Source organism: Rana temporaria, chromosome 3, assembly GCF_905171775.1.
Source record: "Rana temporaria chromosome 3, aRanTem1.1, whole genome shotgun sequence".
NCBI lineage: Eukaryota > Metazoa > Chordata > Amphibia > Anura > Ranidae > Rana > Rana temporaria.
In genome coordinates, this window is record NC_053491.1 from 194,652,753 (window position 1) to 194,676,240 (window position 23,488).

The following is a 23,488-nucleotide window of genomic DNA, read 5'->3' on the forward strand; positions in this document are numbered from 1 at the left end:
CACGTTTGGTTAAAATACACAGGAATCGTCTGCCGTAATAACCAGGTTACTATATTTAGACGAAAGGGAGAGGCGCTCTTCAGATTTTTGTTCTTGGCTCTGAACCAATGTATAAACACGTTCCTATTTGTGAAAAGGATTATTACAAAACACTTTAAAACAAATGTGGATTGAAATAAATGTTGTCTCACATTTGACAAATCCTATCTGTTTTTTGTTTTTTTTGTGAGAAAAGTAGATAAATGACATCCGTTTTTTAATATATTTTTTTAGATGCATTTGGGGACCATGCTTTAAGTGTGAATAGAAACTGCAAATGTTAGTGATGTGGATGCAATGTAGACGTCACATTCAAAACCACACTATCAACCATATAGGTTTACTGCATAAATGAAAAGGGTTAACAGTCATATACTGTTGTGGGGAGCAATCACATAAACTTCTAGTGTTTCTTCATAGGGGACATTTGCGATAACCGAAACCAATGCAGGTGCTTTCCATTAAAGATTATATTAAAAGCATCAGTTGTATGTAGAAAAAAAAAATATGGCATTTTCCGGGTTCCTTGCCACTGCACCACACAAAATAGGTATTTGGCTTACATTTACAAATAAAAATCTGAATAATTTGACTCCACCATAAAAAAGGACTAAAAAGTATCAAAAGAATATATTACGCAGAATATCCTTCCCTGCGTGTAAAACAATGGTCTCAAAACTATGTCCTGGGGGCCAGATGCGCCCCCTTGCTTGCCATTATCCAGCCCTTGGGGCACTATTTTCATCCACCAATACCAAAAATAGGGCATAATGACACCAATGCAGGGCCAGAGTTCCTCCCAATGACACCAATGACGGGGCACAACCCCTCCCAATGACACCAACGACGGGCCACAACCCCTCCCAATGACACCAACATTTGTCCCCTATGACACCAAAGATGGGGCACGATTCTTCCCACTAACACCAAAGATGGTGCATTGTTTATTCCCATTGACATCGGGACCTTTTTTACTCCCAATAGCCACAGTCACCCCCCCTTAAAAACAGAGTTTCACCCAAAAGTGGAACTTTCGCTTATCCAATTCTCTCCCCCCCTCCGGTGCCACATTTGGTACCTTTTCGGGGGACCAGGCCGCGGCAAAGTACGTCACATGTTGGTCCCCCTCCTTCTGCCAGACCAGTGAGAGCGCAGCACACTTTGCGCATGCGCAGTAGGGACCTGACCGTGAAGCCGAAAGGTTCCCTTACCCGCAAGTGTCCCAATGTTAAAAAGTCAGCAGTTACAGCATATATCGCTGTTGACTTTTGATTTTCAAAGGGGTGGGCAGACCGCTGTTTTAAGTTTGAAGGGCTGTAAACTGGCCCTTTGTTTAGACAACAGTTTTAAGAGCCCTGGTGTAACAGTATGAGACTAGTATTTATTTAAAAAATATTTAATTAACAGCTGTGACAAGCAGCGACATACACCTCATTCTCAACCACCAATCAGCTGTGAGATTTTAAAAATCCATAAATAACTGAGGCACATGTTGCAACCAATCAGATACAAGCTTTAACTAGTCTGTACCCTTTACACTGCTGAAAGCTGATTCTGGCCGTTTGACATAGTTTACCGCCAAACAAATACTCTTTACTTTTTAATAACTCTTTGCACATACCTCCAACATCATTAACATGCTTTAAAACACTTTACTCAACTGTATGAAGATATGCAAAGTATGTCAAATGCATACTGGGAAGCGACTTCTTCATACCCAACATACATACAAGATACATCCACTTTGGCCAAGTCTACTTTGTAAAATAAATTAAAATAATGTGTGGAGCCAGTTTCTCAGAGCACTTAAGCAATTACTTTAAAAACGAATGATTGGTAGCTAATCCTTCGGACACCAATAAATTAGGTTTAACAGTCAAGCAATAGACAGTGGCCAGCCACTGATTTTGACACATCATAAACAAAGCCAATTAAAAATGGATATGCCTTAAAAAAAAAAAAAAAAACTTAAAGCATCGTCCCCATTGCTTAAATACAAAATTGCATCCTTACTAAAAATTACAATGGCTGCACAGATAAAAGTATTGATATAAACTGAGCAATTAAAAATATTATGAACTTGAGCTGTATGCATAAGGCTCAGCAAGGTGTTTAAAGAAAAAAAAAATAAAGAAAAAAAAGTTTATGAATCAGCTAACCAACTTTGGCAAAACGGTCCTTTGTTGAATATTTCCATTGGCATCAGTCATTTGGGCCAAATTATTTCTTAGTTTTGCAGCTGAGCCTGATGCAGGAGGTAACTTAGAGATTGAAGTTATAGCACCAGAGCTTTCGGTAATTCTTTTGGATGATGTCTTTTCCCCCGTTGGAGGCTTCGGCAAGCGCCGACGTAGCCAGTGATGCCGTAAAGCTTGGCTGGGTGTCATGCGCAGAGCGGGATCCCACTCTAAACATTGCGATAGAAAATCAAGAAACAAGGGATCATCGCAGCCCTTTAAAGCAGTTACCCAGTCCCTACTCCCAGGAGGACCACGTAATTTTCCTCTACGAGAGCGACCACCATTCAGTACCACAGATCCGTCTGGCAGGGTTGTAACAGTGCAATATCGAGGATAACCTTTGGAGCTGACAAAATTTTTGCCGCGTTTTGAAGCATCAAGTAGTTTTTGGGGTGGCATTCCCAGCAATTCGATCATACATGCCAATTGATCACCTTCATCTTCTCCGGGTAAGAGTGGATAGCCAGTCAATAGTTCTGCTAGAATGCAGCCCAAGCTCCACATGTCAATAGGCATACCATAACGACCTCCAAGAATGACCTCTGGAGCTCGATAAAAGCGAGACTGGATATATGTGTAAACACGCTGATGTTCATAACAGCTAGATCCAAAGTCTATGACTTTTATACCACTTCTACCCTGTTGCTTCAATAAAATATTTTCCGGTTTAAGGTCACAGTGGATTATTCTGTTTTTGTGCAAAGCATCCAAGCACTGCAAGATTGAGTGCGCAAATTTGCGAACTAAAGGCAGACTGAAGCCTTGAAACTTATTTTTCTTTATCAGCTCATAAAGGTTCATGCTTAGCAACTCAAACGTCATGCAGATATGATTGCGGAATGTGAAATTCTCCAGCATGTGGATGACATTCATGTTGTTATCTTTATCCTGCTTTTTTAGGTGTTCTAGGATTCTTATCTCTTCTGCCGCTTGACGATGAAATCGTTTCTCATTCCTCACCATTTTTAAAGCCACGTGCTGATGGAGCTTGTGATCGTATGCCTTCACAACTTGACCAAAGCTCCCTTTCCCAATAACCTTCAATACTTCATATCGGTATGCAACGTGATCATGTGGCACTTGCACATAAGAGCCTTGGTCATCATCGTAACCACCATTATTGGTGCCACCAATTACACCTTGGCGTTTCTTTGCATTTGGACCCAGGAAGTATATCTCTGAATAGTTGAAAATTTCATGGTGCTCAAAGGCTGTTAGTTTTTGCATGTATTGCTTCATTGCTTGTTCCGGGGTTAACGAAGAGGACTTCATTTTGGTTGACCCATCAGCAGATTTCAAAGAGCTGGAACTTCCTTGTCTCCGGTGTGTGCCTTCTAGCTGTCTTTCTGAAACAACAGGAAGCCCAGTCTTGCCAACATTAGCGAGTCCATTTGGTTGTGTTGTCAGTATTGTCCTTTTGTTGCTGTTGTCCTCAAACAACTGCTGCACCTGGATCGGTCCATGACTGCTAATGTGCAGATGTTCATTCATTGTGTGCTTATTGCCTCCAATCTGAAATACAAAAAACGTACAACATTCATAAAAAAAGGGCAACAGTAATGAGGCTTTCATAACCATCACACAATATACAGCAAAAACAGCTTGGTATTAAAGCAAAATTTAAAGGGGTTCATTTTTTATTTTATAAAATAGGTTCCTTTAAGCTAGTGCATTGTTGGTTCACTTATCTTTTCCTTCGATTTCCCTTCTAAATGTTTATTTTCTTTGTCCGAATTTCTCACTTCCTGTTCCTCCTTAGTAAGCTGCTCTGACTGACTAACCCCCATGGATGATGGGGGCAAGCTTACTGAGGAGGAACAGGTAGTGAGAAATTCAGACAAAGAAAAAAAAAAATTTAGAAGAGAAATCGAAGGAAAAAGGTAAGTGAACCAACAATGCACTAGCTTAAAAGGAACCCATTTAGAAAATAAAAATCAAACCTTTACAACCCCTTTAAAAAAGGAAGACTGCAAAAAAAAAAAGGCGTAAGACAAGGCCTGTCATCAGCGACTCCAATAATTGCTCTTACAAATACACACAGGCTGCTGGAATATTAATCACTGGACACTGCCTGGTGTGTCAGATGCTTGCATCCCCTGCACCATGCTGTGGTTTGACCAGGTAGATGCTATGGAGGGTCGATTTACTAAAACTGGAGAGTTCAAAATCTGGTGGAGTTGTGCATGGTAGCCAGTTTCAAACTTCAGCTTGTTTGTTTTTTTTTGTCAAAGCTTAATTGAACAACACTGGAAGCCGATGGTTTTCTATGCAGAGCTATACCACATTTTGCACCCTCTAGTTTTAGTAAATCAACCCCAATGTTACTAGTGTGTCTCTATAGGGGTGCAAAGGCAATGGAGGTGGAACCAAAGCAGAAAGCAGGGGGGTGCAGAAATCCAACACATGCTGGATATTCCAGGGGCTGTTGTACTCCCCAAAAAATCAAAGATCCGTGTCACTGCAGGTATAAAAAAAAAATTTTTTTTTTAATAGGCTGCTTTTTTTTTCTTCTAAAGAAACAAAGTTTAAGCGGGTTAACTGAAAACAGGAGGTTTGGGAAAGAAAGAAAAAAATATCCCATCATTCAGTCTGACAGATGAAATATGATCAGATTCTATTCATCTGCTACAAAGCATCTGAAAGGGCAATGTCTATTGTCAATAGAAGCTAATCAGATAACAGCTGTCCAAAGCAAGTTGCTACAATGATTCTTTCAGCCATGAAGTACTCCTATCCTTAAAGGCATATGTCTGTCTATAGCCCAATTTGGTCTTTGCAATGAAAAACACAATACCTAAAAAGGATACCTATACTTTATATTATTTCCGCAATCACTTAAAAGGTCGCTTAAACCAAAAAGTAATATTAACTGGTAGAGAATGGTGAGCCTAGCCAGACAGACTGAGTATCCAAAAAATATCAGGACAGCAAGACCTTACTACCATAATTACCTACTCTGTTCTTTTCCACCTGGGGGTTTTAGGCGTTTCCACCCACCTCTAGATAAATAATTAAAACAAAAAATACAGAGAACTCCTCATAATAACCACAGCAGATAAAAGCAAGTGTGAAAAAAAAAAAATAATACCAGGTGGTTTTATCTCTACTACATCTTCCTAAAAACAGGCTTTTTTTTAAGCCCAGTGTGTATGTACCCTTAAGCCAACTGTAGACGGCTCGAATCTCGGGCCGGTTGAGCCCAAGATTCGAACAATGTATGGGCAGGCTGAACGTACCAAAGTAGATCAATTAACTTGGGTATAACCAGCATGTAGGATTTGCGTGCAATTATTGCGAGCGGCTGTTATATCCGCTAGCAATAATCACCGATTTCACCAGACCCGGACAGCTTCCCCACAGGAAGAACACAATGTCTTCATGGGAGGGATCCCCCCATCAACACTGACAGTGTTGAATGGAGAAATCAAGCGATTTTCCATGGGTTGCAGGAAAAGTAAATCGCTCTGTCTATGGTCAACCAATGATCAGATGGTGGAATTATTTAACCACTTCCATACAGGGCACGTATACACCTTCCCGCCCAAGCCAATTTTCAGCTTTCAGCACTGTCGCACTTTGAATGGCAATTGCGCGGTCATGCTACACTGTACCCAAACAAAACTGGCGTCCTTTTTTCCCCACAAATAGAGCTTTCTTTTGGTGGTATTTGATCACCTCTGCGATTTTTTTTTTGTGCGCAACAACTAAAAAAAGACTGAAAATTTTGAAAAAAAATATGTTTATTTTTTTCTGTTAATTTTTTTGTAAATAAGTACGTTTTCTTTCAATTACGGGCACTGATATGGCGGCACTGATGGGCACCGATGAGATGGCACTGATGGACATCGATGAGGTAGTACTGACGGGCACAGATGAGGTGGCACTGATTGGCGGCGCTTGTATGCGGCACTGATGGGCACACATAGGCGGCACTGATGGGCACACATAGGCGGCACTGATGGGCACAGATGGGCGGCACTGGGCACTCATAGGCGGCACAGATGGGCACTCATGGGCGGCACAGATGGCTACTTATGGGTGGCACAGATGGGCACTGATAGGTGGGCACTGGGCATGGATGGGCACTGTGGGGTGGCACTGATGGACACTGTAGGGTGGCACTGATGGACAATGTGGGGTGGCACTGACGGACACTGGGGCGGCACTGATTTAGCTATGTTGCCAGTCAGTGCCCATTTGTGGGCACTGATTGGCATCTTTTTTTTTTTAATGCTTTTTTTTTTTTTTACAGACTTTTTTTTTTTTTTTTGCCCACCCTGGTGGTCCAGGGTGGGCTTCCCTGGTGGTCCATGTGGCGATCCGAGGGGGGGCTGCGCTGATAAACAATCAGCGCAAGCCCCCCCTGTCAGGAGAGCCGCAGATCGGCTCTCCTATACTCGCGTCTGTCAGACGCGAGTGAGGAAGAGCCGACAACGGCTTTTCCTGTTTACATCGTGAACAGCCGTGATTCGACACGGCTGATCACGTGGTAAAGAGTCTCCGTGAGAGACTCTTTACCGAGATCGGTGTTGCGGGGTGTCAGACTGACACCCCGCAACAACGATCGCCGCGATGCGTGCCCCCGGGCGGCTCAGAATCCTGAGGACGTCATATGACGTCCGGTCAGGATCAGACAACCACTTTGCCGCCGTCAATATGTCATTGGCGGGCGGCAAGTGGTTAAAATAAAATTAATATTTTTGCTACAACCAGTTTGTTCCTCTCTAACGAATCCTGTCTGGGCTGTCCGCCCTCTATCCCTTTTTTTCATATGCATTACCCAGATTCAGAGGAACACACCTTAATTGAATTATCAATACACAATTTCTGGGTGTATGTTTTTTTATTTGGGTATTTAAAGAATTACATTTCTGAACTACAGTTATATATTACTATCCTTTCTACCCAAATTTACATATTAGAGTCACTTCTTAACAATCCCCCTCCCCCTTTTTTTCCAATGATCAGATGGGAGGTTGTGTTCTTCAGATGCAACGTTCAAATCACTGCTTTGCCATAGGATTCTCATTTGCATTAAAATAACCTGTCAAATTCCATAGCAATAAAGACAATTTTTTTTTTTTTTAACCACTTGTCCACCAGTCTTAATTTGGCACTTCTCTCCTTCAGAGATTTTTACATGGTCACCAGTCATCTCTATGCTTTCCAGGCAGTGCCGACCGATTCGCTCTCCCGGCCCCCGATTGCACGGGAGAGCCCGGAGAAGCACCGGATGGCGGCGGGATGTCCCCTCCCGCTGCCTATAAGAACGATCAAGCGGCAGAATGCGTTGATCGTTCTTATTGTGCACAGAATCGGCGGCTGAAGACGGTGATATCTGAATGATGCCTGTAGCATTAATTCAAAATGCAAAAAGCCCAGAAAAAAGATGTATAACAGAACATGAAAAAGAGAAAGGGTTCTTTCACAGGAGCGTCACAAGTTCTGTCAGGAAAATGGATAAAAAAAGAAAATAATTGAAAATGCATAAAATCTGAATCGATTCACATCTCAGCAGACGTGTGTGTGTGTGTGTGTGTGTGTGTGTGTGTGTGTGTGTGTGTGTGTGTGTGTGTGTATGTGTGTGTGTGTATATATATATATATATATATATATATATATATATATATATATATATATATATATATATATATATATATATATATATATATATATATATATATATATATATATATATATATATATATATATATATATATATATATAATATATATATATATATATATATATATATATATATATATATATATATATATATATATATATATATATATATATATATATATATAGTCACTATCTGTTTATATACATATAAATGGATGCAAACCCTTGTTTTCTGCCGACATAAATGGACTCGGATTTAAAACTGACAGATGTCTTTTTACATCCACCTGCCAATAGTGGTTCAGTCTGCATTGGTCTAAAAAAACTGACACAGACAGACCCATACTGAATGCCCATGTTCCAAAAAAAAAAAAAAAGATTAAATCCATTTCTTTCAGCAGTCTCCTAAAAAATTCAAGTATCTTCTTACTCATTTTAGGCAGCTGGTAGATGAGTGAAGCTCTATTAAAGCCTAGTGTCTTCTCTGGCACCAAACTTGTCCTCAATGGAATGGCCTGGAAACAGTTTATAGTCCTCAGTGCCATCACCTTACGTAACCCGACATTTCACACAGTAGTTTTGTTATCCTACCCATAAAAAGTAGCGCTTAGGGCAGCAGAAATTGTAAATATAAAAACACTTTTCAAAATAAATAGGATTAAATATATATTGTGCTATAATGGCTATATGACGGACCTCCAGTATATGGTGTTGGCCCGTTGAGGTGTCTGTATTTCCTGCCTAGCAACCAGTCAACTTTTCAACTTCCCATGTCTAGAGTAGTATCAGCACTGACTGGTAGCTAGGAGAAAACACAAACGACCTTTCATTCAGACAATCCATTCATAGGGCCTTAGGCCAACATACTGTCTTGGTTACTTTTGTGTGGCAACAACTGCGTACGGTAGTGTACATTTCCCCCAACAGCCATATCACAACTAGTCCAAATCACAGGTTTTATATTGAATATTGTATTTTAAATATTTCTTTTACAGGATATTGGACAGTGCATCTGGAAAGCATTCACATTTTCCTCATTTTCTTATGTTACGGCCTTATTCCAAAATTTTATAAAAATCATTATTTTCCTCAAAATTCTACAACTTCCCATAAATGGGAACGTGACAGAAATTTGTTTGAAATCTTTGCAAATTTATTAAAAATGAAAAAAAAAATAATATCACATGTGCATAAGCGTTCACAGCCTTTGCTCAATACTTTGTTGAAGCACCTTTGGCACCAATTACAGCCTCAAGTCTTTGAGTATGATGCTACAAGCTTGGCACACCTATCTTTGAGCAGTCTCTCCCATTCTTCTTTGTAGGATCTCTCAAGTTCCATCAGGCCGAATGGGTAGTGTCGGTGCACAGCCATTTTCAGATCTCTCCAGAGATGTTCAATCAGGTTCAAGTCTGGGCCACTCAGGGACATTCAGAGAGTTGTCAAATCACTACCCCTTTGTTATCTTGGCTGTGTGTGTTTAGGTTCACTGTCCTGTTGGAAGATGAACCTTTTCCCCAGTCTGAGTTCATGACTAGTCTCCCAGTTCCTGCCGCTGAAAAACATCCCCACAGCATGATGTTCCCACCACCATGCTTCACTGTAGGGATGGTATTGGCCATGACACTTCCCATTCAGGCCAAATAGTTCAATCTTCGTTTCACCTAACCAGAGAATTTTAATGTCTTTTGGCAAAACCTAGGCATGCTGTCATGTGCCTTCTCCTGAGGAGTGGTTTTCGTATGGCCACTCTACCATACAGGTCTGATTGGTGGAGTGCAGCAGAGATGGCTGTTCTTCTAGAACAGAGATCCTCAAACTACAGCCCTCCAGCTGTTGTAGAACTACACATCCCATGAGGCATTGTAACACACTGACATTCACAGACACGACTAGGCACGATGGGAATTGTAGTTCCTGCACAACTGGAGGGCCGTAGTTTGAAGACCCATGTTCTAGAAGGTTCCATGCTGGAGCTCTGTCAGACTGATCGGGTTCTTGGTCGCCTTCCTGACCAAGGCCCCACTACTCACTTGATCGCTCAGTTTGGCCAGCTCTAGGAAGAGTCCTGGTTCCAAACTTCTTCCATTTACAGATGGAGGTCACTGTGCTCATTTGGACCTTCATTGCTGCAGACATTTATCTGTACCCTTCCTCAGATCTATGCCTTGAAACAATCCTGCCGGAAGTCTACAACAGGTGGACTCCAATCATGTTGTAGAAACATCTCAAGGATGATCAGTGAAAACAGGATGCACCTGAGCTCAAATTTTGAGACAAAGCCTGTGAACGCTAATGTACGTGCAATTTTTTTCCCCCCCATTTTTAATAAATTTGCAAAGATTTCAAAACAAACTTCTTTCACATTGTCATTATGGGGTATCGTTTGTAGAACTATGAGGAAAAGAACGAATGTAATCCATTTTGGAATAAGGCTGTAACATAACAAAATGTGGAAAAAGTGAAGAGCTGTGAATACTTTCCGTATGCACTATATGCTAGCAGAAAAGCACACCAAGGGTCGATTCACACCAGACTGGGACTGCATTGGGCGGCTATTCCAGCGCAGTCCCACCCCGACAAGACAAAATGCATTGTGTCCCATTTACACCACTGCCTTGCAGTGGTGTGAAGATGGGTACGGCATACCGTAAAAAATTACTGCGTGCAATACTTTTTTTCAGCGCAGCGCTTGCCACTACATCACGCGGCAGCCAATTGAGCTTCAAGAAATGTTCAATAAATCTGGTTTAAAAAAATACAACAGGAAAACAGTGCAGTGATCCTGCCAGACTGCACCGCACTCCAGCAACTGCGTTACAATGCAGTAGCTGGTGTGAATGGACCATTAGAGAAAAAGTATGAATAAAGGAAGAAAAACAAACTGAAATGGGGGAAAAAAAAAAAAAAAGGCTATTCACCAACAACAAACAAGGACATCCCCTTTTGAACAATATGTGGCGCGTGAACAAAACAAGGAAGTAAAAATGTCTGGAAGTCAGTCTCACTCACATCTGAAACTACTGCTTTAATTGAGGAAAACAAGAAAGACTTGAACAATCCCAGTGCGACAAGTTTTGCTGTTAAACAAGAACTCTATCAACACCCACTACACAAATCAGTTTGAAGGGAGTTTATTATTTTCTTTAAAAAATTTTATAAAAAAAAAAAAAAAAAAAAAAACTATTTCTAAATTCACTGTAAAAAAAATAATAATTTCACAATTTTTGTTAAAAAAAAAAAAGTGCATTTATTTTATTTTCCTGCTGACTCTCCCTCCAGCTCTGTCTGTCCCAAGATATGGGTTTTCAGTTGGAGAACTGGAAGAAGTCTCAATTGAATACTAGTGCAGCGATCACCACACTTTTAGTCCATTGAGAAATCCATTGGCCGCAGTGGCAGATGGGAATTGTAGCTCATTCAAAGATCTATTAGAATGAATGACCTGTCGTAAAACTGGCGCAGCACTAGCTGCACAATGTTACAGCAGCTGCATGGGAGAACAACCCCTGTTGCTGTTGGGTTGGCGGGGGGAAATTTGCTTAGCTACATGCATGTTACACCCTAAATACCATTGTAATGTAACATGTTGCAAATGATGGAGTTGGCCTTTAATCAATTTTAGCTGTGTGCCCCCAATTCACCAAAGTGTTAATCCTAGCACCCTTTTTTCTCTCCGTGCAATACAATCTGCACATATTAATTAATGGCTACACAAGTTTGAGGGCATTTCCATAAAATCCAAGTTTTTGGAGCGATACGCAGAGGTGAAAACGTGTGCTGAAAATGGTGTTCTCCCGTTCAACATTTAATTGACCATCAGCAAACACTCTGAAGTCTCCCTGCGTTTTCATTATGCGTTGCGTTATGCTTTTTTATGAGCCATGCATCTTTGGTTTGATCAATAAGCACCGATTTCCTGCAGGGGCATCACTGTTGTGGGCCTTGGAAGGGCTGGCAATGCATAAAGACAAATTAAAAAGCACTATACAAGCATGGGCAGGCTTCTATAGGCCTCATAATGCATGAAATGCACATGCCTCATTATTCAAAATGCAGCACAACACTGCTCATGTGAAGGATCTCATTGTGTAACATGTGATCCTAAGACACGTCTGTTTTGCGTTTCAACATGTATTAAAACACCAAGGTGTGAATGGAGCCTAACTGTAAATGAGGGACCTAGAATTATTTTTAAATTTCACTCCGGAACGCACAGTGAAACCCAATATTGCGATATGGAGGAGGGGGAGGTGGTTGTCCAGCAGATGGCACCCTGAGAGTCCTGCAAGAGTGATCTGGCAGTTCCACAGCTGCCCAGATCACTTTTACTAAATCGCCCTCAGCCTGTTGATAAGAATAGATACATGAGCTTGTTTTGACCCTTTCCAAGCCGGGACACATGGGCTACACCCAAGGTCTTGTAGAAGTGAAAGAAACATGTAGTTAGGGTGACATTGCTGTTGACCTCCAGAAAAAAAATGGATTTTCCTGGTTATGCTGCTGATCCTCTGGTTTGAATACTTTGAAACACTCAATTCAAGAATGCAGGACTTCTAATTGAATTAGCTGCAAACATATAGGAGAGGATCCGAATAGAGAGCCAAGCAAGTATTTCTTTCATGATGGGACATTTTGAGAATATATAATTTTTTTTTTAAATTATTTTAATAATAAAAAAATGATTCATAATATTTGTATTATTTTTAAAAAGATGAGAAAAGGCCAGCTACCCGTCTTCCCAATACACGGTCTTATAATCCAGGATGCAGAATTGATTGGTTGGTCGGTTGTTTTGCCAAATGAACAAAGAGGGTATATGCACCATTTACTTTGTGCAAAATTACAATTTTTCATTCATGAAGGGCGCAAACAATGACACTCAGTGATATCTTTCTCTTCTTCCACAGGGTTCATGCAAGGTGAAAGCTCAGTATATGCATAATCCCATAGGAAAGAATATAAGAAAAATAAAAGGCACAGTCTTCTTGTGTGTTATCAGAATACTGTACAACCCCTATGTATCTAGCCATAGTCTGGTTACAAATTACAACCACCAAAATCGATGTAACCAGACAAGGGCTACATACATATGACAACCCCTACAAGTCTATAAAACCAGACAAAGGCTACATACATACATGCCAACCCCTACAAGTCTACATAACCAGACAAGCTCTACATACATGTGACAACCCCTACAAGTCTACATAACCAGAAAAGCGCTACATACATACATACATACATACATGACAACCCCTACAAGGTCTATATAACCAGACAAGCTCTACATACATTACGACAACCTTGACAAGTCTATATAACCAGACAAGCTCTACATCAGGGCTCGACAAAACCCGGTCGCCATGGCAACTTGAAATCGAGTCCTGGCGCCTGGGCTACACCGCAGCAGCTGGGACGTGGCCCCACTGTAGGTATTCGGACTTCAGCCTGTGCTAGCCAAAATTGAGACCGTCGCTTTTTACGAATCAGCGCCCTCTGGTAGATGGTCATGTGATGATCAGCTTGCTTTGGCTGCTTGCCAACTTCCGACATCTTCCCAGTTTGACAGCTGGGCAGGCATGTACTGGTCCCCTCCGCTCCTCTGTTCCCCCCCAGCGCTCACCTCTCCCTGTCTTAGTTAAGCAGCGCGTCCCCCCCATGCTGCTCTGGTCCCCTCCGCTCCTCTGTCCCCCCCAGCACTCACATCTCCCTGGCTTAGTTAAGCAGTGCGACCCCCCCCCCCCCCATGCTGCTCTGGTCCCCTCCGCTCCTCTGTCCCCCCCAGCGCTCACATCTCCCTGGCTTAGTTAAGCAGTGCGACCCCCCCCCCCCCCATGCTGCTCTGGTCCCCTCCGCTCTTCTGTCCCCCCCAGCGCTCACATCTCCCTGTCTTAGTTAAGCAGCGCGACCTCCTCCCACCCCCCTTGTGCTGCTCTGGTCCCCTCCGCTCCTCTGTCCCCCCCGCTCCTCTGTCCCCCCCATCGCTCACATCTCCCTGGCTTAGTTAAGCAGCGCGACCTCCCCATGCTGCTCTGGTCACCTGCGCTCCTCTGTCCCCCCCCCCCAGCGCTCACCTCTCCCTGGCTTAGTGAAGCAGCGCGACTGAATGACATGCTCCTCGGGAGTCGGCACTGAGAAGCTCATACCATCCGGAAGGAGAGCTCAGGGCAGCCGCACACAGCTGTGATATAAGCTTCCTCGTCACCCGTTCTACTGCTATTTCCTTCCCCCACTCTCCATCCTGTCTGCTGCCGCGGAGAGTCTAGATGGAGAGCGGGGGAAGGAAATAGCAGTAGAACGGGTGACGAGGAAGCTTATATCACAGCTGTGTGCGGCTGCCCTGAGCCCTCCTTCAGGATCGTATGAGCTTTTCAGTGCCGACTCCCGAGGAGCATGTCATTCAGTCGCGCTGCTTAACTAAGCCAGGGAGAGGTGAGCTGGGAGAGGGGACCAGAGCAGCATGGGGGGGGGGGGGGAGCATATGGAGGAGAGCAGCATGGGGGGGGGTGAGCATATGGAGGACGAGAGCAGCATGGGGGGGGGGGGTGAGCATATGGAGGACGAGAGCAGCATGGGGGGGGGAGCATATGGAGGAGAGCAGAATGGGGGGGGGGGGCCTGAGCATATGGAGGAGAGCAGAATGGGGGGGGGGCCTGAGCATATGGAGGACGAGAGCAGCATGGGGGGGGAGGGGTGAGCATATGGAGGACGAGAGCAGCATGGGGGGGGAGGGGTGTGCATATGGAGGACGAGAGCAACATGGGGGGGGGGGGGTTGAGCATATGGAGGACGAGAGCAGCATGGGGGGGGGGGGTGAGCATATGGAGGACGAGAGCAGCATGGGGGGGGGGGTGAGCATATGGAGGACGAGAGCAGCATGGGGGGGGGGTGAACATATGGAGGACGAGAGCAGCATGGGGGGGGAGCATATGGAGGATGAGAGCAGCATGGGGGGGGGGGAACATATGGAAGACCAGAGCAGCATGGGGGGGTGAGCATATGGATAACCAGAGCAGGGGGGGGGGGGGGGGGGATGAGCATATGGGGGACCAGAGAAGCCTGGATGGCCGAGCATATGGGGGGCCAGAGCAGCATGGGAGGGGGGGGACAGAGGAGCATGGGGGAGGGGACAAACAGCCAATTCAACAGCTATGGCCTGGGGAGTTTCTCACTTTCCTACCTATACTTGTATCATAACGGGGGGGGGGGGTGGCCGGCACGGGGGTGGGTTCTTATTTCCCAACAGCCCAGACATGCAGTGCTGGGCAGCCGATTTAAAAAACTGGCTCCTAACTTTTTCAGTTGGCTCCTAGATTCTAAGCAAATTTGTCAAGCCCTGCTCTACATACATATGACAACCTTTACAAGTCTATATAAACCAGACAAGCTCTACATACAATACATTTATAAAGTACAGTATTCAGACCCCATTCACTTTTTTTTTTATGCTGCAGTCTGATACAATTGTTTGAATTCATTTTTTTCTCCCATGATTAATCTACACTCAGTACCCCATACTGACAAATTTTATAAATGTCTGAATTTATTAAAGAGAAAAACTGAAATATCACATGTATTTAAGTATTCAGTCCCTGTAACTCGGTACTCTGTTGAAGCTCGAGTCTTTTTGGGTATGACACAGCAAGCTTTGCACATCTGGATTGGGGGAATTGTTGCCATTCTTCTTTGCAAATCCTCTCAAGCTCAGTCAGGTTGGTTGGGGATCGTCAGTGGACGGCCATTTTCAGGTCTCTCCAGAAATGTTCAATAGGGTTCAAATCAGGACTCTGGCTGGGCCACTCTAGGATATTCACACATTTGTCCCTACGCCACGCCTGTGTTGTCTTGGCTCTGTGCTTAGAACCATTGTCCCATTGGAAAATGAACCTTCAGCCAAGTCTCAGGTCCTGAGCACTGTGGAACATGTTTTCATTGAGGAGATCTCTGTACTTTGCTCCATTTAGCTTTCCCTAAACCATGACCAGTCTCCCAGTCCCTGCTGCTGAAAAACACCCCTGCAGCATGATGCTTCACTGTTGGGATGGTATTGGGCAGGTGATGAGCAGTGCCTGGTTTCCCCCAGACATAATGGTTTGAACTCAGGCCAAACAGTTCAATCTTGGTTTCACCAGACCAGAGAATCTTGTTCCTCACAGTCAGAGTCCTTCAGGTGCTTTGTTGCAAACTACAATAGGCTTTCAGGTGTTTTGCACCGAGAAGCTTCCATCTAGCCACTCTGCCATAAAGCCCAGAGCGGTGGAGGGCTGCAGTGATGGTTGTCCTTCTACACAGGAACTCCAGAGCTCAGTCAGTCAGAGTGACCATCTGGTTCTTGGTCACCTCCCTTACCAAGGCCTTCTCTCCCAACTGCTCAGTTTGGTCAGGAGATCAGCCCTTGGAAGAGTTCTGGCTATGTCAACATTTCTTGTATTAAAGGGGTTGTAAAAGGTTTGTTTATTTTCTAAATAATCCGATTTGCCTTCTAAATGTTTTTTTCCCCCTTTGCCTGAATTTGTCATTTCCTGTTTCTCCTCAGTAAGCTTGCACCCATCATCCGAGCCGTTCTGGCTGGGGGTTAGTCAGCATGCTCGCCCCCCTCCCTTGGAACATAGCGTCTCTCCCCAGGAATGTAGTGCCAAGGGAGGGGGCGAGCACGCTGACTAACACCCAGTCTGAATGGCTCGGATGATTGGGGCAAGATTACTGAGGAGAAACAGGAAGTGAGAAATTCAGACAAAGAAAAAAAAACATTTAGAAGGGAATTAGAAGAAAAAGGTGAACCAACAATGCACTAGTTTAAAGGGAACCGATTTAGAAAATAAAAAAACAAACCTTTACAACCCCTTTAAGAGAATAATGTGGGCCAATGTTCTCTTAGGAACCTTCAGTACAGCAGAATTTTTTTTGTAGCGTTCCCCAGATCTGTGCCTTACAATAATTCTGTTTTTGAGCTCTGCAGGCAGTTCCTTTGACCTCATGGCTTTTGCTCTGATACAGTATGCATTGTCAGCTGTCTTTTATAAAGGGGTATGGGCCTTTCCAAACCATGTCAAACGAATGTACCGTATTTATTCGAGTATAACGCGCAAAATTTTATACCCAAAAAAAAGATCAACGTTTGGGTGCGCATTATACTCGAGGACTTTGTCCCCCCCGCCGCTACCGCCGCCGCACACGCCGCTGCTACCGCCACCGAAGCCACCAACGCCGCTACAACGTTAATCACGCGGCGCGGGGGAACATTAGACAGCTTTCGTTTGAATAGCTGTTTTCCCTGCCGCGCGTAGACACTCCCCCTTGGACGGATCTGTCCAATCGCGAGCAAGGGGGAGTGTCTATGCGTGGCAGGGAAAACAGCTGTTCAAACGAACGCTGTCTGTAATGTTCCCGCGCGCCGCGTGATTAAAGGTAAGGGGGCATGGCTGGACATACAAGGGGCATGGCTCGACATACAGGGGGCATGGCTCGACATACAGGGGGCATGCCTCGACATACAGGGGGCATGCCTCGACATACAGGGGGCATGCCTCGACATACAGGGGGCATGCCTCGACATACAGGGGGCATGCCTCGACATACAGGGGGCATGCCTCGACATACAGGGGGCATGCCTCGACATACAGGGGGCATGCCTCGACATACAGGGGGCATGCCTCGACATACAGGGGGCATGCCTCGACATACAGGGGGCATGCCTCGACATACAGGGGGCATGCCTCGACATAAATGATTTTTGGCAATTACAAAATACACGGGTGCGCGTTATACTCTAATAAATACGGGTATATAAATTTACCATAGGTGGACTCCAATCAATGTGTAGAAAAATCTCAGCAACGATCAGGAGAAATGGGAGGAGCAAGAACTAAAATTTCAAGTGCGGTTGCAAAGGCTCCTGAATACTTATGCCAATGTGATATTTCAGTTTTTCCTTTTTAACAAATTCATAGACGTTTCTAAAAATCTGGGTTTTTTTTGGTCATTACGGGGTACTGAGTGCACATTAATGAGAAAAAAAAATATTTAAAACAACTGTAGTATCAGGCTGCACATAACAAAATAGAAAAAAGTGAAGGAGGTCTAAATTCTTTATGAATGCACTGTACATATGGCAAGTCTATATAACCAGTCAACGGCTACATACATATGACAACCTCTACATGTCTATATATCCAGACAACGGCTACATACATATGGCAACCCCTACATGTCTATATAACCAGACAACGGCTACATACATATGGCAACCTCTACATGTCTATATAACCAGACAACGGCTACATACATATGACAACCTCTACACGTCTATATAACCAGACAACGGCTACATACATATGGCAACCTCTACATGTCTATATAACCAGACAACGGGTACATACATATGACAACCCCTACAAGTCTATATATCCAGACAACGGCTACATACATATGGCAACCTCTACATGTCTATATAACCAGACAACGGCTACATACATATGGCAACCCCTACAAGTCTATATATCCAGACAACGGCTACATACATATGACAACCTCTACATGTCTATATAACCAGACAACGGCTACATATATACGACAACCCCTACAAGTCTATATAACCAGACAACGGCTACATATATACGACAACCCCTACAAGTCTATATAACCTAGACAACGGGTACATACATATGACAACCCCTACAAGTCTATATAACCAGACAACGGGTACATACATATGACAACCTCTACACGTCTATATAACCAGACAACGGCTACATACATATGACAAACTCTACATGTCTATATAACCAGACAACGGGTACATACATATGGCAACCTCTACATGTCTATATAACCAGACAACGGCTACATACATATGGCAACCCCTACAAGTCTATATAACCAGACAACGGCTACATATATATGACAACCCCTACAAGTCTATATAACCTAGACAACGGGTACATACATATGACAACCCCTACAAGTCTATATAACCAGACAACGGGTACATACATATGACAACCCCTACAAGTCTATATAACCAGACAACGGGTACATACATATGACAACCCCTACAAGTCTATATAACCAGACAACGGCTACATACATATGACAAACTCTACATGTCTATATAACCAGACAACGGGTACATACATATGACAAACTCTACATGTCTATATAACCAGACAAGAACTACAAACATGACAGCCTCAAAAATTCTATGTAACCAGACTAGTTCCATGTACATAAGACAACTTCTACATACCTAAAACAACCATATAGCTCCATGTAACCAGACAAGGACTACACACATATGACAACCTCTACAAGTCTATAACAGTGGTTCTCAGCCCTGTCCTCAAGTACCCCTAACAGGCCATGATTGTCTTTATCTTGCAGGGGTGCTTCAAATCGGAATCAATGGCTTGGTATTTTGGAAAGCTATTTTATCTAAGAAAATCTCCCAAAACATGGCTTGTTGGGGGTACTTGAGGACAGGGTTGAGAACCACTTGTCTATAAAACCAGGCAAGAGTTACATACATACATACATACGACAACCTCTACAAGTCTACATAACCAGACAAGGACTACATATGACAACCCCTACAAGTCTAGAAAACCAGACAAGGGCTACATACATGACACATTCTACTTACATATAACAACCTTATGATTCCAAGTAACCAGACAAGGACTACATACATATGACAACCCCTACAAGTCTACATAACCGGACAAAGGCTACATACATATGACAACCCCTACAAGTCTACATAACCATAAATTTGTATAAACATAAATATATATATTTATACAAATTTATACAAAACATCAGTTTTTATACACTTTTTTTTTTGTATAAATTTAGTGTATAAAAACTGATGTTTTGTATAAATAAATTTGTATAAATATATATATTTATGTTTATACAAATGTATTTATACAAAGTGTATTAATCACAGTTTTTATACACTTTGTATAAATACATTTATATATTTTTAATATATATCTGATTATTAATTTCTTGGCACCCTAAAAATCCCATATTCCCTTCCTACCAATATTTCGAAATACCTACGACAACCCTATAGTTCCAAGTAACCAGACAATCTCTACATATATATGACAGTCTCTACAATTCTAGGTAACCACACAAGCTCTACATACATATGGAAGAGGCCACAGATGTGTGCTATAAATAACATATGTAATTAAGCGGCCACTGTAAATAGCTTTCAGAGAATATTACAAATAAGGCGTAGTAATTAAAGTATGGGCTATTTAAAAGGTAAGCCATTTTCCAGCAGTGATATTTTGGTTTGTGAGGGTGAAGGAGCCCCCCATCCTGTACATGTATAGGGCAGTGTGTGGGGGGGAGACAGAGCCCCCCATCCTGTACATTTATGTCTATGTATAGGGCAGTGTGTGGGGATGACAGAGCCCCCCCCCCCATCCTGTACATTGATGTATAGGTGAGTGTATGGGGGTGACAGAGCCCCCCCATCCTGTACATGTATAGGGCAGTGTGTGGGGGGGAGACAGAGCCCCCCATCCTGTACATTGATGTCTATGTATAGGGCAGTGTGTGGGGATGACAGAGCCCCCCCCATCCTGTACATTGATGTACATGTATAGGTGAGTATGGGGGTGACAGAGCCCCCCCCATCCTGTACATGTATAGGGCAGTGTGTGGGGGGAGACAGAGCACCCCCATCCTGTACATTGATGTCTACATATAGGTCAGTGTGTGGGGATGACAGAGCCCCCCATTCTGTACATTGATGTACATGTATAGGTCAGTGTATGGGGGTGACAGAGCCCCCCCATCCTGTACATGTACAGGGCAGCATATGGGGGAGACGGAGTCGTCCCCCCCCATCCTGTACATTGATGTCTATGTATAGGTCAGTGTGTGGGGGTGACAGAGTCCCCCATCCTGTTCATGTATAGGTCAGTGTGTATGGGGGTGACAAAGCCCCCCCCATCCTGTACATGTACAGGGCAGCATATGGGGAGACGGAGCCCCCCCCCATCCTGTACATTGATGTCTATGTATAGGTCAGTGTGTGGGGGTGACAGAGCCCCCCCATCCTGTACATTTATGTACATGTATAGGTCAGTGTATGGGGGTGACGGAGTCCCCCATCCTGTTCATGTATAGGTCAGTGTGTGGGGGTGACGGAGCCCCCCCATCCTGTACATTGATGTACATGTATAGGTCAGTGTGTGGGGGTGACAGAGCCCCCCCATCCTGTACATTGATGTACATGTATAGGTCAGTGTGTGGGGGTGACGGAGCCCCCCCATCCTGTACATTGATGTACATGTATAGGTCAGTGTATGGGGGTGACAGAGCCCCCCATCCTGTACATTGATGTACATGTACAGGGCAGGGTATGGGGGGTGACGGAGCCCCCCCCCCATCCTGTACATTGATGTACATGTATAGGGCAGTGTATGGGGGTGACGGAGTCCCCCATCCTGTTCATGTATAGGTCAGTGTGTGGGGGTGACGGAGCCCCCCCCATCCTGTACATTGATGTCTATGTATAGGTCAGTGTGTGGGGGGTGACGGAGCCCCCCCATCCTGTACATTGATGTACATGTATAGGTCAGTGTGTGGGGGTGACGGAGCCCCCATCCTGTGCATTGATGTACATGTATAGGTCAGTGTATGGGGGTGACGGAGCCCCCCCATCCTGTACATTGATGTACATGTATAGGTCAGTGTATGGGGGGTGACGGAGCCCCCCCATCCTGTACATTGATGTACATGTATAGGTCAGTGTATGGGGGGTGACGGAGCCCCCCCATCCTGTACATTGATGTACATGTATAGGTCAGTGTATGGGGGGTGACGGAGCCCCCCCATCCTGTACATTGATGTACATGTATAGGTCAGTGTATGGGGGTGACGGAGCCCCCCCATCCTGTACATTGATGTACATGTATAGGTCAGTGTATGGGGGGTGACGGAGCCCCCCCATCCTGTACATTGATGTCAGCATATGGGAGAACACAGAAGTGGGGAGCCCAGGTCTTACCGTATTGGCTCTGAGGGGTGGCAATGAGACAGGCGATCCGGTGGCGGCGGCGGCAGATCTGGGTAACGCTGGCGATGGTTGGAGCTGGCTGGTCCCTTCGCTTCCTCTGCCTGAAAAACAAAGCATGTCTGGGATTAGCCGGTGACAATGTCTGGGGGGCCCCTGAATAGAGCAGACTGGGTGCCATTGTCAGGGTAAAGCCATGATCACACAAGGCTTTGTTATTATACAGCCATGTAGGGGCCACACTGTCTGATTTAACCCCCTAAGCATGCTCCTCACTCTTACCGGCCGGATGGATGGCCACGGCCGCCCCGGGTTTTCTGGTTAACATGGCGGATGAGGAGGGGAAGGCCAGAGGGGAGCTGGAATTTGAACTCCAGATCCAGGCTGTCGGTCCCCCACTACCTCCGCTCCCCGGCTTCTCCAATCAGAGCGGCAGCGCCCCGGCATCCCCGAGCTTCGTCCTTGTCTTTCTCCCGGCACCACACGGGCGGCCCCGCTGCTTCCTCCGCTCAGCTCCGCTCCCAGCCAGCCGAGCACCCGAGGGAGTCAGTCAGTGTGAGAAGGGAGCGCAGGCCCCGCCCACAGTCACTGCGATTCCCCCGCCCCCTCCCAAGGATTCCTCCGCCAGGCCCCTGTACCGGGCACAGCCGAGCCGGGGGATGTGAAAGCGAGGCTGAGCTTGGCCCGAGCTGTGAGGAGAGTGCGGGCGGCGGCCACTAGTTCGAGGAGGGAGGAGACCCGTCTCCAGGTGACCAACACATCGCAAGCGGCTAGGGCGTTGCTAGGCAGCCAATAGATTTTCACTTCACATATTTAGGAAGCGTGAAAGTGATGCGGTCGGCTGTTTTTTTTTCTTAGCGTGTTCAAAGGGTCGTAAAGCTGTACTGTATATGAGAGCAGAGGAGTCACAGAGCTGTATGGAGGCCTGCTGTCAGCCATTCACCATTGGAGGGAGGCCTGCTGTCAGTCATTCACCATGGGACACATCATGATATGTCCAGGCTTGTTCTGGGGTCACTGACTTACTAAAGGGCGACAGTGTCAGAGCCCACACAGGTCAGCCTGGCAGTGCCCACATCATATAAGGGTGGCTTCCTGTACACGTTTATTTAGGCCTACGCTATACAATATGATTGTACAAAGGACGGCCTACACTATGCAATATGATTATACAAAGGACGGCGTACACTATACAATATGATTGTACAAAGGACGGAATACACTATACAATATGATTGTACAAAGGACGGCGTACACTATGCAATATGATTGTAAAAAGGACGGCGTACACGATGCAATATGATTGTACAAAGGACGGTGTACACTATGCAATATGATTGTACAAAGGACGGTGTACACGATACAATATGATTGTACAAATGGCGGGGTACGCTATACAATATGATTGTACAAAGGACAGCGTACACTATGCAATATGATTGTACAAAGGACGGCCTACACTATGCAATATGATTGTACAAAGGACGGCGTACACTATACAATATGATTGTACAAAGGACAGCGTACACTATGCAATATGATTGTACAA

At 44.5% G+C, this 23,488-nt stretch overlaps 1 protein-coding gene across 1 annotated transcript; it reads right to left on the reverse strand.

Moving 5' to 3' along the window:
• Positions 1-264: 264 nt before the first annotated feature.
• Positions 265-22,514, reverse strand: DYRK2 (dual specificity tyrosine phosphorylation regulated kinase 2). The gene is made up of 3 exons (XM_040344045.1): positions 22,222-22,514; positions 21,934-22,043; positions 265-3,791 (listed from the first exon to the last, which is right to left on the reverse strand). Exons 1-3 carry the CDS (start codon positions 22,265-22,267, stop codon positions 2,190-2,192), a joined length of 1,758 nt encoding a protein of 585 aa, XP_040199979.1. The 5' UTR covers positions 22,268-22,514; the 3' UTR covers positions 265-2,189.
• Positions 22,515-23,488: the final 974 nt, after the last annotated feature.

Excerpts from the sequence above, each read along its gene's own strand:
- DYRK2 (XM_040344045.1), bottom strand. The coding sequence starts at position 22,267 with ATGTTAACCAGAAAACCCGGGGCGGCCGTGGCCATCCATCCGGCCG. Across the intron at positions 22,044-22,221 it reads CGTGGCCATCCATCCGGCCG|GCAGAGGAAGCGAAGGGACC; the intron begins GTAAGAGTGAGG and ends TTTGTTTTTCAG. Across the intron at positions 3,792-21,933 it reads CACCCCTCAGAGCCAATACG|ATTGGAGGCAATAAGCACAC; the intron begins GTAAGACCTGGG and ends TTTGTATTTCAG.